Source organism: Sparus aurata, chromosome 12 (assembly GCF_900880675.1).
Source record: "Sparus aurata chromosome 12, fSpaAur1.1, whole genome shotgun sequence".
Classification (NCBI taxonomy): Eukaryota; Metazoa; Chordata; class Actinopteri; order Spariformes; family Sparidae; genus Sparus; species Sparus aurata.
Genome location: NC_044198.1, coordinates 7773390 through 7789794, shown reverse-complemented (window position 1 = coordinate 7789794; position 16405 = coordinate 7773390). Strand labels below are relative to the sequence as shown.

At 42.9% G+C, this 16405-nt stretch overlaps 2 protein-coding genes across 3 annotated transcripts in view; one reads left to right on the top strand and one right to left on the bottom strand.

Moving 5' to 3' along the window:
• igsf9a (immunoglobulin superfamily, member 9a) overlaps positions 1-15804 on the bottom strand; it is a 69090-nt gene extending 53286 nt beyond the window's left edge. The window contains exons 1-3 of the mRNA XM_030435686.1: positions 15513-15804; positions 1862-1947; positions 1495-1695 (exon numbers count right to left, since the gene is read on the bottom strand). Of these exons, the coding sequence (XP_030291546.1) occupies positions 1495-1695; positions 1862-1913 (253 nt within the window). The 5' untranslated portion in view covers positions 1914-1947; positions 15513-15804. The remainder of the gene's footprint in view (positions 1-1494; positions 1696-1861; positions 1948-15512) is intronic.
• Positions 1-16405, top strand: part of adra1ab (adrenoceptor alpha 1Ab) — a 195454-nt gene that overhangs the window by 131703 nt on the left and 47346 nt on the right. The gene's annotated exons all lie outside the window — the stretch shown is intronic.

Here is a 16405-nt window from a genome sequence, read left to right as displayed (position 1 = left end):
CCGAAAATTCAGTCTGGCACATTTGGTATCTTTGGAAAAAACTTTGGGATCTCCACTAGAATTTCAAGTGGAGCTCTGTGGGTTTGAACAATGTTTAGCCCCACAGGACGAGATTGAAATGAATGATGCAACAGCAGGTAAGTGGGGCTTAAGAGGTTGAAATCTCTAATTGTTTCACAAATGTTGATTCTATCTGCCGGTACTGAGGCTGCTGAAAATAACTGACAAGTGGTAGTTAGCTGTCTGCTATCGGCTCCCACCTGAATGTTAAACAGTAAGAATTTCATTTCGCTCTTTGAAGTGGGATCCTCGTTCCTGCTCGAGCAGTTTCTTTCTCAAAGTGCATTTTGGTCAAAACTACTCATGGTTGCTCCAACAGAAATTCACAATATTCTTTGGAAAAGGTCGGCAGGTTGAATTTCTCTGCAGGCGGCTCTATGGAAAAGAAAACGACTGTGACAAAAGAAAGATCTGAGCCACCCAGACATGCTTTCCTTTTGTCCACACTAGTCCCATTGTTTGTGACTTTAAAGGATAACAGGAGCTACATACAGGTATTCGCGGTCCATTGAGGATCTTTTTTCCTCACAGGCTCTCTTTGTTCTCGAGGCTGTGGGCGAGGGGCCGAACAATAGGCGGTGATGCAATGTGAGAGTTTCAGCTCCTTTTTAAAAAAAGTAGCTCCCACCGAGGCTGCTCTGAAAAGGCCATTAAGGTGTGGTGCTGAATATACTCGGAGACACAGATACCGGTCACGATCTCTTAGTGGAAGATAGCTGGGAGTGTTTTCGCCCGGTGCAAATATATGTTTGACCAATGAAATCATTTGTTTCGCGGATGTTCAGGTTTAAAATGGAGAAAACCTCATCAATTTGGTCCAACAGCACAAACAACTGCCTCAACATCCAAGTCCAGGACAATATATAATGAATACAATGTAGCCGATATTCACTTGAATACCTTATACAGGGTTCGTACACATTTTTCAAGGTCAAATTCAAGCACTTTTCAAGCACTTTTAAGGGTCATTTTTAAGATTTTCCAGCACCTTACTGCTGGGGTAAAATACGTATCTAAAGGAATATATATACTTGTGATTTTTTTCTTCACTTTTTATCACAATTATGTACACTGTATTATGCTGTAAACATCTAAAATTATATTCTATAATAGCAAAAACTTCAGAAATTAATTATCCAGTCTGATCCCAATTTTGTAAAAGACAGAGTTATAATGTCAAGCACTTTCAAGCACTTAAACTAAAATCCAAGCACTTTTCAGACCTTGAAAACACAACATTGAAATTCAAGCACTTTCAAGGATTTCAGTCACCCGCACGAACCCTGCTTATATTTTGGCCGAGGAAAGGTGGTATTAGCAACTTTAGGGGGCCAGGGTGAGCTTACTGGGCATCATCACTTCTTTGGATTCTGGGTGGTAACCTTAGAATATTCAGTTGGATTACGCGTCACAATCATATCCGTAGAAGCTCACCTTCATATTGTGGATGGACACGAGGCGCGTAGGATCCAAATTTGATCAGGACGGGGATTTCAAGTCCCTGTCGAACCCACTCCACCACGTGCAGGGACGCCGAGGCCACAGCTCCCGGATCCGATGGAGGAAAGCTGCACTCCAGCTCCACCACGCCTCCGGCCTTTCCGCGCACGTCCGACCTCGCGCCTTTAGTGGCCACTGTTTGGGTTTGTCAGACGCAAAATGACAAAATACTTTCAGTTAGCTCACGGTTACGTTTGATGAAGTAAAAAAAATATGAACAATGGTGTGCACATATCATAGAAAAGATTAGCAGAAAGCACAGCGGGATGCAAATATCTTGTCAAACTGTGGAGATACTTACAAAACAGGCAAACCGCAGTGAAAGTCTGCAAATGTGATCTGGTTGACCCCATATCTGTCACTCACACAACCTGCAGCATGTTCAATCTGTTGGCAAAAGAGACACAATTGTCACAATCACATTACTTCCTTGGCTGCGTGCAAGAAGACAGCCATCTGTGACAGATTTCCAAACTAAAAAGGCTACAGCAGGGCTGCCGCTTCTGTCATAAGGAGCGCTCAGTTTTTTTTTTTATACAGCTTTCCAATAACTGGAATTCATCCCATATCATTACACAAATGGGCAGCGCTGCCTCCGCTGCCAGAAAACTCCCTGGCCCCCTATATCCTTTTCTGAAAGTAAATGTCATAAATGTCACATAAATCTTTGGAGAGTCACGTGCGGAGCGACATCTAAGTGTTTTATTTAGAACACATCAATGAAGACGTTTGGCTGGAGGAGCCGGGAGACTCAGCACTCAAGGACGGAGATAAGCTGAGCTGATGGGAGCGTGTAGGCCGCATCAGGCATCAAGGAGTGCGACGTAATGTCAGGATGCTGGCGACCGATTCGATCCCGTCAAAGCCACCCCTGGCTGCGTTTTATCAAAATGTGTCAGCCCGAGTGAAGAAGCCAACATGATAGGCCAGATTTAAGATGCACACACATTAAAAGTCATCTATCATTTTCACCATCAATCACCTGCTATGGTAGAAGCTACAAACGTGTGTGAAAAAATCGCTCCTTAAATTATTAAAGCTCCTGTATTAACCTCATATTCGGGTTCATGCTCATATTTTGGGTGCAAATTAGAAGAAGTTTAAATGCTGAAATTTTCCATAAAAAATACGATTTTTCTCTCATACTGTTCATTGCTGCAGCACCTCGATTCGCCCACTCCTTGCTGTTCTTATTGGTCAGCTCACACAGGCCTGAGCCGGCGCCGCCCACTGTGTTCCTGACTCATGACATCACGATTTCACAGAAGTTCTGACGGGTTGTTCATGGCACAGTTTCTGAATATAAGCTTTACTTCTTCTTGCTTTCAGCAATGTGACACTTTGACGGTCTTTATTTACAATGTGGGACCTTTAAATGTCTCGAAAGCTGATGCAACTGCTTCTCTTCTACATGTGTGCTGATATCACACAGACAGGAAATGGGCTGACGTCCGCTCTGCATCCACACACCAGTCCAGCCTTGCTCGCTTTAGCCCACATCTACACTATCTTATAAAGCTGAGTTAATGACTGTACACCCACGTAAAAGAGTATGACTAATTTTCGGTGGCAACGCCTCAAACAAGCGCTGCATGCTCGACTTCACATGTCTACACACTCACAAAGGCAAACATCGAGAAGCGTGCCAGATAAGAGCAGAGAACTGGGTCTCCGTTCCATGAACAAACAACGCTGACACTGTGTGTGCTGAAAACGTTTTTCAGATTCTTCATCCAAAGTGAAACTACGTGCCCTCTGCATTCAGTTTTTAAGCATTTCACTAAAGCACAAAGCTACTTAAATAGCACCACACATGGAGAGTCATACAGCCATTTAATGTCTGCTACACACTTTAATTAACCTCAAAAAGGGATGTCAAAAATGAAACCTGAGTCATGATCGACTCACCCCGGTCTGGGTGGAAAGTCGGGTGAAGTTTCGTAGTCCACAAAAGATTTCTGAAGCTTCACAAAAAAATTAGCGCTGCAGCACTTTCCTCAACAACTAAAGTAGATGGAGGGGGAAAAAAAGCTCCCTGAAAATGGCTCCATGCAGCTTGTCCTGATGTAATACAATGAAAATACAATTGTATGTGCACCCACTACAGACTTTTAGCGAAGCAGCTACAGTGAAGGCTTAATAAAGTGTGTAAATACCATCTTTCACTCAATTTGAGATCTCAGAGATTTGGATTCTGCCAGATGGAGCCATTTTATCCTTTTTCAGTGTTTTGGGGGGTTTTTTTGCAATTTCCTGGAGGCTTTTTTGGATTGTTTTTTCACGGTTTAAAACAAGTCCCCTTCTACTCCAGTGTTTAGGAGAATGCTGCACCTCTGTTTTGTTGTGAAGTTCCAGAAATGTATTGTGAATGGCCCACTTTACATCGACATTTGGGAGACTATATAATTTCATTTTTGAAAATCATTTTTGGGTGAGCCTTTCCTTTAAAATCGCTAACAATAGTAAGCATTAGCTACTGGTCGATTTAAGAGACTTATGAATGGTAAGAAATGTTGTATGAATGCTAAATGAAAAAAAATGTTATGGACTTCTCTCAGAGTTAGAATAGCTGTGCGGCTATTAAACATAATCCATTATAAGTACAGTATATATCATCTTACATTTGTATATGCTGATTAATTGTTTTGTATCTTTCCTGAAAAGTGACTTTAAACTTTGGGTATAACATAAAATGTAAGTCTCAAATGTAGTGGACTGGTGTAAAAGTAAAGTTCTCTGAAACAGCACTCCAGTAAATGTATTAACACTGTCCATTAACAAGTGGAAAGTACTGATGAGATAAAGTACGTGATTGAAAACTCGAGTGGGGCGTCAATGGATGCTTTTATTCCTCAGTGTAAAGACACAACACGGGTAAAGTAGCCAACCAGCGGGAGAGAAGGGAAATGTTCTGGGCAGCCATGAAACAGCTCCAATGAAAGCTCATACAGGTACCAGCGATACACAAGAGGCCCACAACCTTGTGGTGAAAACTCACTCAGTGATTGTGAAGAGATCTCTCATTGAAATTGGAAGTTACAGTTTGACTGACAGCACGTGGCTTGTATCATTTCAGGCCGTTGTAATATAACAGTAATTTCTTGAATGCTACCTCGCACAAAATGCGATGTCAACGTTGGCACATAGAGTGCAATACAACCTCAACTATAATGGAAATGTGTTCTTGGCATCGTGTCTATGGAACGCTGCAACATTAAGACGTGATATATTACAGGCAAAGAGAACAGGTAATAACATCTGAGACGTTTATCGCTTCAAATCCACACAAATGGCCAAACAGGTAGTACAGTATAGTGTTGAGAGCTGCAACAATGAGTCGATTAATCAAAGAGTTGTTGAATATGAAATCAGTTAGAGGAGACCCTATTATGTGTCTTAGTGTTTGCAGTTTTGAAGTGTTTTATATAGGAAAGTTTAAAACGTCAAAGTCACACCAATGAGTGCTCCTCTCTCCCACAGAAAACACTGCTCCTGAAAGGCCTCATGAGTAGTCCCGCCTCTAAGTCCATCACTTTGTGACATCACACCAGGTCACCATGTCACACAGTTGCATCATTTTATGAATTTAGCACAGCTGCTCCGTTGGTGATGCTAGCTCAGGTGTGTGTTAGCTGACCAATCAAAGGAGACTGGGTATTAAAGTGGGGGTCTTAATAAAAAAACTGAGTGTTTATGACAGCAGGAATACAGTGCTGCTGTGCTGGACAGTATGGGAAAACTGTTTTTGGAGTCTTAAAGGAGCACTATTCCACTCTTTTTTAGTGACAATTTTGGTTATATAGATCTGTATTCTTGAACTATACATTGCTGGATAGACAATGTTCTATATGTGTACTTTTGTATGTTTTCAAACATGGATGTAAACACATGGCCTTTAAGTGCATCAAAAATTCATGTTAGCTTTTGCAAAGTGCTATTCCACATATCTAGGGCTCCGTCTCTGTGTTTACAAGCCTATCAAAACTTGCATAGTGCTCCTTTAAAGCATGTAAACCTATTCTAGAAGTAACCCAAAGTAAAAAGATGCGCCTGAGCATTTGCATTACATGTCTCCTTTGTCTCTAGAAACTAGTTTAGTATTTGGTTAAATATGTTAAATCAATAAAGACAGACACATTTCCAAATTATATGATTTTAGCTTCCCAAATGTGAATATATATTGTTTCCTTTACTTGTGTACAACAGGAAAACTCTGAAAGGACTTTGGCCAATGGACAATTTTTCCCAATTATCTGACATTAATTGACTAAACAGGACAATCAATAATGATTGTAATTGTTGTTTGCAGCCCTGATAGAGTGGTTTGAATTTGGGACACAGTGAGAGCTAATAAAACATCCATATGTTTCTTTTGCATACTTCCTGTCTATCTATGGAAACATGTATGTGTTTATAACCTTCACGATCAAGGTCCATTGTAAATCAGAAAGGTCAACGATGAATGATGTCATCCTCTGTGACAATAAGCAGCAAACACGCCCTCGTCCCAGCAGCACAGGCCACATCCATAAGGCTTTTTATGGGCTTTTTCATTTTTCAAGGCAGGGGCAAAGCCTGCACCGGTGAAAAACAATTAAGCCGGCTGTCAACAGCTGCAGCGCCTTGTTCCAACACACTCCCATGCTTCAGCAAACAGCGCGGCGTACACAGATTCTCCACGAATCAAAGTGGAAGTCAAAAAAGAAATCCTCAATCTGCGCTGCGTCTGCTGATCACTGCCTGGTGGAACCTCAACAGACGCCTGTCAGACTCCTGTCTCCTGCCCTTCACCCGAGTGGCTTCATGCAACGAGGCACAACAGAGTTCGGCTGAACTTATTACATTTATTAGCATTAATTAGCCGTCGAGCGCTTGCTGAGACAGAGGTAAAACTTCCGCCGTTGTGATTTTCCTGCTTCTCATCCTCACACGGCGGGCGAGTGTGACAGACACACTCACACACATGCACAAATTAAGACTGCCTGTGCCATGACTGAGCCAGCAGCCTCTCATCCCTGTTAGCCAGATAATTAACAGATGCTCGGCATCTTCTCCTCATTCTTCACCGACTGCCTCTTGTTAACTCATATGAATAGAGAGATGATAAGATCTGAATACCCTGTAATGATGTTCATCATGTCACTAATTAAAAAATATAACCAGACACTTCTGTCCCGCGTTTGCCATCCCAATACGGACAGCTACAGATGAATAAAAATGATGTTTATGCTTTTATTGCTCTAAGAAGGTGAGACGTATTTGATGCGCCCGGCAAAAGTGGCGCAGCATTAAAGTGGGACAACAATGATAAAAAAGAAGTCTGTTATCGTGAGAAAGGGAGCCCGCAAATTGTGGCAAACGCAGCGAGAGGAAAGATGAGAGGCAGAAAAGGGAACCTTGTTAAGCCGCGGGACATTTTGTGTCATTAAATCTGCACCGAAAAGAACTCACAGAGCTGCCAAACAAAGTGCCCTGCGCAGGTGAAACGTTCAGCCATGGTAACACGGACGGTCTCCAGACACTTCCCCCTCCAGACTCACCATCCTGCCTTCCACTGTCACTGCACAGGAAATGCATAAACACAAGCGCAGTGACAGCACAGCACTCTGGAAAATGTTTAAAGCTATAATAAATGAGCCGCTGGCGCACAGTGGAAAGTGGCCCGTCTCGCGCGGATTTATCAGCTGACAGAAATAGAAATGTCAGTGACAGGCGTGCTGTTGAAATTCTGTGTTGTTGCCGTTTTAATCTACACGTGGAGAAAAATGGGGAGCAGCTGATTAATCGTGACCGAGCCACGGCAACAGATTTATCAGCCGCTCTGCCTCCTCTTAATCCGGCGCACTTGAAGCCAAAAAGATAAAGGAGCTTCTATGCATTTGTTTTCCCCCCATCAAATGCCATTTCGTTTACACCAGCGCTGCTGTGGTGCATGTCTGTCTGTGTCTGTGTGTATTCTCAAAACACCCTCCTTCATAATGTCCCAAGTATTGATTTGGACAGCTGCTGGTTCTGTGTTCTTCAGGGAAAGTGAAGCACAGGGTATTTGCTCAGAGTGTTGGGATGGTTTTCGGAGCTGTTTGTATCTGCCAGCAGGCTTAATTGGACATTAACCTCTGGCCAGAGTGAGAGTAAAGGAGGGGAAACAAAGTCAAACGCTTAATGGGCTTTGACCTAGAGGGGATAAACAAATTAATTTAGAAAACTCCACGGAAAAATAGTGCTTTTTATCTCGAGCTCGCAAAAAAGTCTACCCCACAGATTCGAAAACACTGTGAGACTCACAATAGAGCAAACTGATCTCTTTTCACCACGCATTGTCAAAACCTGCCGCCTACGTTAACCACGATGCAACCACATCGCCTCCCTATTTAGGTTGTTGAGGCTATTGAGCGACCCTAGATTTGCAAAACTCTCACTCTCTAAGATGCGGGTACGTATTTGTCATATTGTACTCAGTGTACAGATCGAGTAGTTTTTATAGGGTGATAACGCTGTGGTTAAGATCTGGTAAGGGTAAGCCACAAAAACACTTGGTTGGTGTGAGAGAAAAATCGTGATTTGGGTGAAAATTAGCACTCCACGCCGAGATCTTACACAACACATTTGGGTGTCGTGTGCCACTTGCGGCTAATGTAGCCTTGCGTTGCTAGCCTTAAACAGAGACGAGGAGTGGGCTACATACACTATACTGCCAAAAGTATTCGCTCACCTGCCTTGACTAGCATATGAACTTAAGTGACATCCCATTCTTAATCCATAGGGTTTAATATGACGTCGGTCCACCCTTTGCAGCTATAACAGCTACAGCTCTTCTGGGAAGGCTTTCCACAAGGTTTAGGAGTGTGTTTATGGGACTTTTTGACCAGTCTTCCAGAAGCGCATTGACGAGGTCACACAGCGATGTTGGACGGGAAGGCCTGGCTCTGGCTATCGGGTTGAGGTCAGGACTCTGTGCAGGCCAGTCAAGTTCATCCACACCAAACTCTCTCATACATGTCTTTATGGACCTTGCTTTGTGCACTGGTGCACAATCATGTTGGAACAGGAAGGGGCCGTCCCCAAACTGTTCCCACAAAGTTGGGAGCATGGAATTGTCCAACATCTCTTGGTATGCTGAAGCATTCACAGTTCCTTTCACTGGAACTAAGGGGCCAAGCCCAGCGCCTGAAAAACAACCCCACACCATAATCCCCCTCCACCAAACTTTACACTTGGCACAATGCAGTCAGACAAGTACCATTCTCCTGGCAACCGCCAAACCCAGACTCGTCCATCAGATTGCCAGATGGAGAAGTGCAATTTATCATTCCAGAGAAAGCGTCTCCACTGCTTTAGAGTCCAGTGGCGGCATGCTTTACATCACTGCATCCGACGCTTTGCATTGCACTTGCTGATGTATGACTTGGGTGCAGCTGCTCAGCCATGGAAACCCGTTCCATGAAGCTCTCTACGCACTGTTATTGAGCTAATCTGAAGGCCACATGAAGTTTGGAGGTCTGTAGCGATTGACTCTGCAGAAAGTTGGCGACCTCTGTGCACTATGCACGACAGCATCCGCTGACCCTGCTCCGTCCTTTTACGCGGCCTACCACTTCATGGCTGAGTTTCTGTCGTTCCCAATCTCTTCCACTTTGTTATAATACCACTGACAGCTGACTGTGGAATAGTTAGGAACGAGGAAATTTCACAACTGGACTTGTTGCACAGATGGCATCCTATCACAGTACCACGCTGGAATTGGCAGAGCTCCTGAGAGCAACCCATTCCTTCACAAATGTTTGTAGAAACAGTCTGCATGCCTAGGTGCTTGCTTTTATACACCTGTGGCCATGGAAGTGATTGGAACACTCTTGCTAACCCCACACCTCCAGATGTTTTGTTTTAGTTCTCATTACAAATTACATTTCTCATTACACAAATTCCGATTCAGGTTCAGATACCAATACTTTCGCTCCGATAGCGGGTCATGAACGACATTTCTTTGATGCACGTGGTGAGCCTCGTCTCCGGCCGTGACCTGGTGGGTTTTGGGTTTTTTTTTGCATGCCTCGAAACAGCAAATCACCAGCACAATTAGATCTTGGCACAAAAAGCATGCTGCATGCCTCTTGGCTTACTCAGAGGCAATTCAGTCAGTGCCATAACAGTATAAAAGTTCAATACCCGTATAAAAATTCACACAGATTTCACACAGCTTCCTACTGGAGCTTTACACAGCTTTGGACTTGTGTTTCCATTCAACTTGACTGAGCCGAGATGTCGACTCGAGTCAGGCTTACGGGCCCCTACACTGAGTAATTGGGCTGTCCCAATAAACAGTTGTGACAGCTGTGTGGGAACTGTGGTGAAAACTTCAGTCGGTATTGAGCGGTCCCAGAAACCACAGCGAGACACTTCAACCAGAAGTGACTGCCGCTGAGACTCATGTTGACTGCTCGGCCAATCAGAAGCCGGCATGTCATGACAAAGAATACCTACATGACATGTTAAGTGCCCACATGGATGCATACATTTTATATCACATCGACATGAATATATCATGAAACTCTGAAAAATCGCACATTTATGTTCTCAAGCTGATGTCTTCACGTCAATAACTGTGTCCGACCAACACTCCTCTACTCAAAGATATTCATTTGAAATCTTCCCATCTGAGAAGTTTAAAGCAGAGTATGTTTTGCATCTTTGCTTGACAAATTACTTGTACTACTAAACAATCATACAAAAATAATTACATTATTTTCTGTGGACTGCCTAATAAATCAACTGACTAATGGTTTTAGCTCTGCTGTACAGTCCCCACTACAGAGAGCTACTCAGACTGTTATTGCGCAGTGTATTTGCTGCCTTGTTATGACTAAGAACTAGATTAACTTTGGACTTTGGTCTCTCCGGACTTGAATTGAGACTTGAAATCAAAAATGTCAAGTCAACAGAGAGGAGGTTTGACCTGTTAAAGTCCCAGTGCAATAAAAAGTAAGTAAGGCAGTGACACACAGGCTGACAGCCTGAGGTTTTAATTAAGCTTCTGCATTAAAAGGTACTAAAATTAAATCTAGCAATATCAGACTTCTGATTGACTTGAAATTTACTTTTGAAGTCTTTTAGACTAAACCTAAACTTATTCCAATCATCTTTATATGCACCATATTCTGATCTCACACACACACACACACATTTCCTCTTTGCCACATTTTCACAGATTTTTAAAACTGTTCTGTCCTTTGAAAATCCTCGTCAGGTTGCTGATTGCCTGCTGATTGCCTCTCGCAGCTGAAAAATGCCACTCATTGGCATTCAACAAGCTCTAACCCACCTCTGCGGCAGTAATTGTTATTGTGATTTAGTAACCTCAGCGCTTAAGCTCTTCTCCACGAGGTGCTTACATTATTTTGTCCGCCCGCATGTAAGTGTACATTTTATTCTCCCCGTGGCTCGCACATGGCTCAGAAAAAGCCCATTTTCGGATTCTAACGCAAGCTTCCCATCACAATGGAAACCCTCTGCGTGGCTCGGTTTGATGTGCACTTAAGAGAAAATAGGACGTATTGAAAAGGCAGGAGGAAAAAAGAGAAAGGGAGAAATACAGAGGTCTCCTCTGTGTGGGTACTGCGTCTCTGTGCTCTGATCGCAAACATTAGGTATCTTTTCTATGAATCACAGAGCAGGCAGGCAAATCCAGATGAAAGCTGCAATCTTTGTGTTTCTGTAATCCATGAAATATACTTCAGTCACATAAAGAAAAGGTAAGGCCTTGGGTTGAGGGCACAGATAGGGCAGAGTCAGTGTTTTGCAAATATCAAATGCGTCTTCAGTCTAGGCTATAAAGTCAAGTCCAAGTCCAAAACATAAAACTGCCGCCACTTTATACCACTTAAATTATCTAAAAAGACTGACATCACATTTCATTTCATTTATTTGTCTTTTTAATTAATTTGAGATTTTTTTTTTTTTTTTAACGGAATGTTTTGCACGTAGCCATCTGCTTTTTGTTGATAACAGCAGAGTCTTTGCATCTCAGTCCGATAAGCTGAGGTATCATCTGTTGTCTGTCTGCTTGTCTTCACTGCCAAAACAGCACCTTTTCCCCTACAGCTACCAACAATGCGATTGGCCGCTGACAAACTGATTCACAGCATATCTGTTGTCGGAAAAAATGGGGAGATTTTACCGCATGAGATCGTTCCACAAAGAAGAAGTATTACTGTCCCTGATTGTGTAATGCTCATTAGATGACTGACTCACCTGATGACACCTCATTAAAAGTTTGGATTTCCTTGACAGGAGGCAACCTGACTGCAAAAACCACTGGAACTCAACATTAGGAAGGCAACCCAATCACAGGAAGTAAATGCTGGAAATATGCAATAATGCAAGCCATGGATATGTAAAAACTTTACATTCTGATATGCTGAAGTTGAGGTTTCTTTATGCAACACTCACTTGGTCAGGGTCAGGAAAAGATTATAGTTCGAGTCAAGGGCTGGATGGTTTTGTTGTCACAAACATGTCACGAAACTGTCCCGTCCTCTCGTGGTTTCACGCTTGTGATGTTGGCGCGGCGCCTCAAACAAAGGCCTCTTGCCCGCCAGCCGTCCCTCAGGGCATCACCATCCCCTCCACCTCCCTGATGTGAAAGTCAGGGGAGGTGTCGGTGGAGTTCAGCAAGGCGAGAAAGGCTGCCGAGCCAGTGACCTCAATACGGTTTCAACACGTGTGAGCATGACAAACCCACTGGATACACTGTTGGACTCTGCTGTCATTTCTGGAGATACTTCACGCAAAATGCACAGTAAAATCCGCTACTGTAATATGCATTGCATCCTGGGTGTTGTTTAGGATGTTTCACGCATTCATGTATCGTACTGAATATTAGGAATTTGCTGGATTCTAGTGTTCACACAGCTGCAGTATTGCCACTGTAGTTGAAGGAGAGACTTTAAACTGTAAAAGAAAAGTGTCAGTAAAATGTTTTATGTGCTCACAAAGCATCATTTTTTAATTATGTTTGGTGTGACACACTATCCAGCCGTGTAAATAATTCAATAAAATCATGGAGAGAAATAAGAAAGGTACGGTAAGTCAAAAACTGATATTCTTAATGAGACCTTGGGAAATCTCTCGCTGTGTGTGTGACAACCAAAGCAGGTATTTTAAGCCAAAACTCGATCTGTTCTGAAGTGGCTTTTTTGTGGCTGAACCTCACCATGCCACAGGCACAGTGTTGCCACGGCATCAAATTGAACATTGAGCCTAAATAAAGAAAAAGTTGCAACATAAAGAAAAGTAAGGTTCCATCATATCCATGGTTTGCAGCAATATACACCAGCTTGGCTGATGGCTGACAGTCAGCAAAGACTTCTAATCCATGACCATCGTAACATCGTGATTATACAGGCTCCAGCCAGAGAGCACAATTAAGTGGTGTGTCCCCTCAGAGTTGCCGTAGGGCAACAGTTGTTGTCATTTGTGATATGTGAGAGGAAATGAAGAGAAGTGTGTCGCTGCTAAGTGAACTAAAATGACATCTCCGTGACCCGTTTATTATTTGCTTATTAAACCAGCTCAGTAAGGCGAACCAAAGGAACTCGGTTAAACTTGTGGCAGCAGTGTTTCTTTTTGAACAGGCCGCTGTTTCTCTCAGTCACGCTGCTTTTGTACACTATTTCTTAGCTTAGCTTCCTTGGATAGTCGGCCAAGGTTGTTTAATGCATACGAGGCTGAACAAAGTTAAGTTACAGACGCGTCCTCTGCAGGGTGAGACAGTTGGAGGTTCATGTCAGAGCAACGGTGGGGAAACAATGCTCCTCTGGCTGATCTGAAGTGGGTGGGGCTTAATTCAAAAAAAGGTGATCTCACTGACGTTTGCACCAATCAGCAACATTTGAATCAGAACCTGAAGCCGACTGAGTTTCGAGTGTTAAACTCCCAATAGAGAATTTCTATCTCGCCCAAGTCAACTATCAGCGTTGTCAAAGCACCGACTTTAACTTTTTTGAGGTCATTACCGGCGTGTTTAATATTAACGCCAGTTTTAATTATGTCCTCAGTTGTTGGTTTCCCGTCACGTCATCACGCACACAGACTTTCAAGACATGGATAATTCATCACAACGATCACAATGTCTCCTTTAATGTCTGTCAAAGTTACATTATTGTCAAGTTGCAAGTCAGTGAGTTAATCTCCTCTCAGATGGATTCTAAATCAACACTGCAGCAAGGCTTTCCCGTCCTGAGAAATGCACGGGGGGAAAGAGCATGCAAAAACACTGGTGAGGGCATATTAGTGTTTTGCATGTACTTCAGCCTGCTTTTAATATCAGATTTGAAGTGTTTACAACAGACGTATATTTTCAGGTTATGTCATTCAAGTCCGTGTCCTTCACAGAAAAGTACTTAAAATGAATTCCCATCCACCTCCTCCCTCTGACGTGCCCATCTGGCACTTTAACAGACTCAATTACACCAGGAATAGAATGTGAAATGATTAAATGAGTCTGGGGAAGCTACGAGAGTATTTCTCCCATAATCTGGGAAATAAAGATGAACACTGATGTCAATACAAAGTGGGCAGCAGAAAAAAAGATTTCGCGTTCTGGCTCCGGCTCAGATATCGCACCGCGGGAAAGTTTCATGAGGAGCACGAGGTAGTTTTGGGGAAGACGAAGAAGAAATCTGAGATGAGAAAGATCTTCGCTGACTGATTTTCATGCCTATATATTCAAAACCTCTCTGTTTCCACGACTGAATAAAATGAATAAACAAACTGACCTTAAAGGACAACACAGTTTCATTCAGTTTAACTTTCTTTTATATATATAAATGTATACATTTGGCGGACCCTGCCACCTTTTTTAGCTTCAAACAGTGTTCTGGGGAGCTTATTTTCCCCTGAGAACATCTTGTTTATTCATACACGGAAAAGATAAATATTTCCGAGTTTATTCCTTCAAAGGAGCACAATGAAATGAAAGTTCTTCAGAAACTGATTATTTTTTTTTTTTATGTCGTAACACAATAGATAAACAAGTTCGATTTGTTTCCATGACTGAATGAACTGAATAAACAGACCTTAAAGGACGCCACAATTTCATACTGTTTTATTGGCGGACCCTGCCACCTTTCTAGCTTCAAACAATGTTCTTATTTTCGTTTAGTTTATTCAGTTATGGGGGGGGGGGGGTTTATAATAATTCTGCATATTCTTCCTCTGAATTTCTCTAAACAACAAAGTGCCCCTTTAAGTTACATCTAATCATGTAAGAACTCATATCATCAACAGGATATAGAATCAGCGATTGAGCCATGAACCATAAAGAAAAACACTTGCTTCCTTGATTTGAACGAAATTACATAAACTCTAGTCAATAATTAAGCATTTTTAAAGCCCTGAATTTGATATGACAGCGTGTTTTTTGACAGCGCGGTGGCAGATATTCCAGTTTCTCTGCCTTTGAGCTGCTTTTACCGCAGCTGTAAAGGGGTCAGAGCGATGGTACAGAGGTTATCAGCCAGGAGAGCACAATTAAAACCGTAAACGCCAGAGGAGAACAACACACAGAGCTCACAGCCTATGAATGATTAACACAGCCCGTCTCTCTCTATCTGTGTGTGTGTGTGTGTGTGTGTGTGTGTGTGTACGCCTGGTTCGCCTCGGTTCAGGCTCCGCAAACTTTTTTCTTCTCCGTTTTTCACTCTCTCACATTTTTTTTTTCCACATTACAACGAGAAAGGCCCCCGTAGAAAAACTTCATTACCGGCGTTTAAATGCATGACACAGTTCAGAGCGCTGAGGGTGAGGAGGGAGGGAGGGGAGAGCTGGCAGCATTAATGTCTCATCCCTTTCAAAAAGCTGCTGGAAGTCAGAAACACTTTGAGAAAAAAAAAATCATTGAGTGCTGCTTTCTTTCTTTCTTCTTGTTTCTTTTTTTTTTTTACACCCATCCTTACCTGTGGCTCGGGTTCTGGCAGCCGCCGCGGTACTTCCGTTTTTATTTCAAAAAAAGCGCATCACTCCTCTGTTTTTTAATCCTCTCAGTCCAAGTGGTGCCGCGGTTCTGTTCCGTGTGTGGACACCCTTCTGTCTGTCTGTCTGTGTGTCTGACCCACAGCAGGCCGGGCTCCTCTGCTAGTAGCTGTAGCTGAAACTTGAGCGTTTTTTTTCCTTATTATTCTGTTTTAAAAACTCCTCCGCAGGCAACAGGTGTTCTCAACGTACAGGTGAAGGTGAGGGATCGACGCACTCTGCCGCTCCCTCTCTCGCTCCCTCTCTCAGCTCCTCGCGGTCCACCCTCCCCCCCTGTCCTCCCTCCCTCCCTCCCTCCTCCTTCCTCCCCCTGGCTGATGCGTTCAAAAGGCTCGGACCACATTAAACGCGAGTCCGCCTCCACGCTCCCTCAATAACCTCTTTACTGTCGAGGTCTAATGAAAGAGTCCGTGTTTGTGCAGGCAGCAGATAAAAAGGCCACTTTGTTACAGCACCTTAATCCCCCTGATGGCACCCAGTGCGGTGGCGGTAGCCACAAGAGGGTGTCCTTTACCTGATGTTGGCGGAGGAAGAGTCACACTTGTTGGCCCTTTGACTGCACACGGGAAATCATTTAAAAAGATGAAAAGCTGCTCCAACAGACTGTATATACAATTCATGTTTATTTCTTTGTTTCCCTCCTTGTTTTTTATATAGAATGTTTTGTTCTATGTTCATGTTTTTTTACATTACAGTAAAAAAATAAATAAATAAATAAAAACAGCAGGCCTGACACAGTACAAGGAAGAAAGGAAGTTGTCTATCTATTCAACCATTTGTACTTGTACTTGATTCTTTACTTATTTGTTGGCCTTTG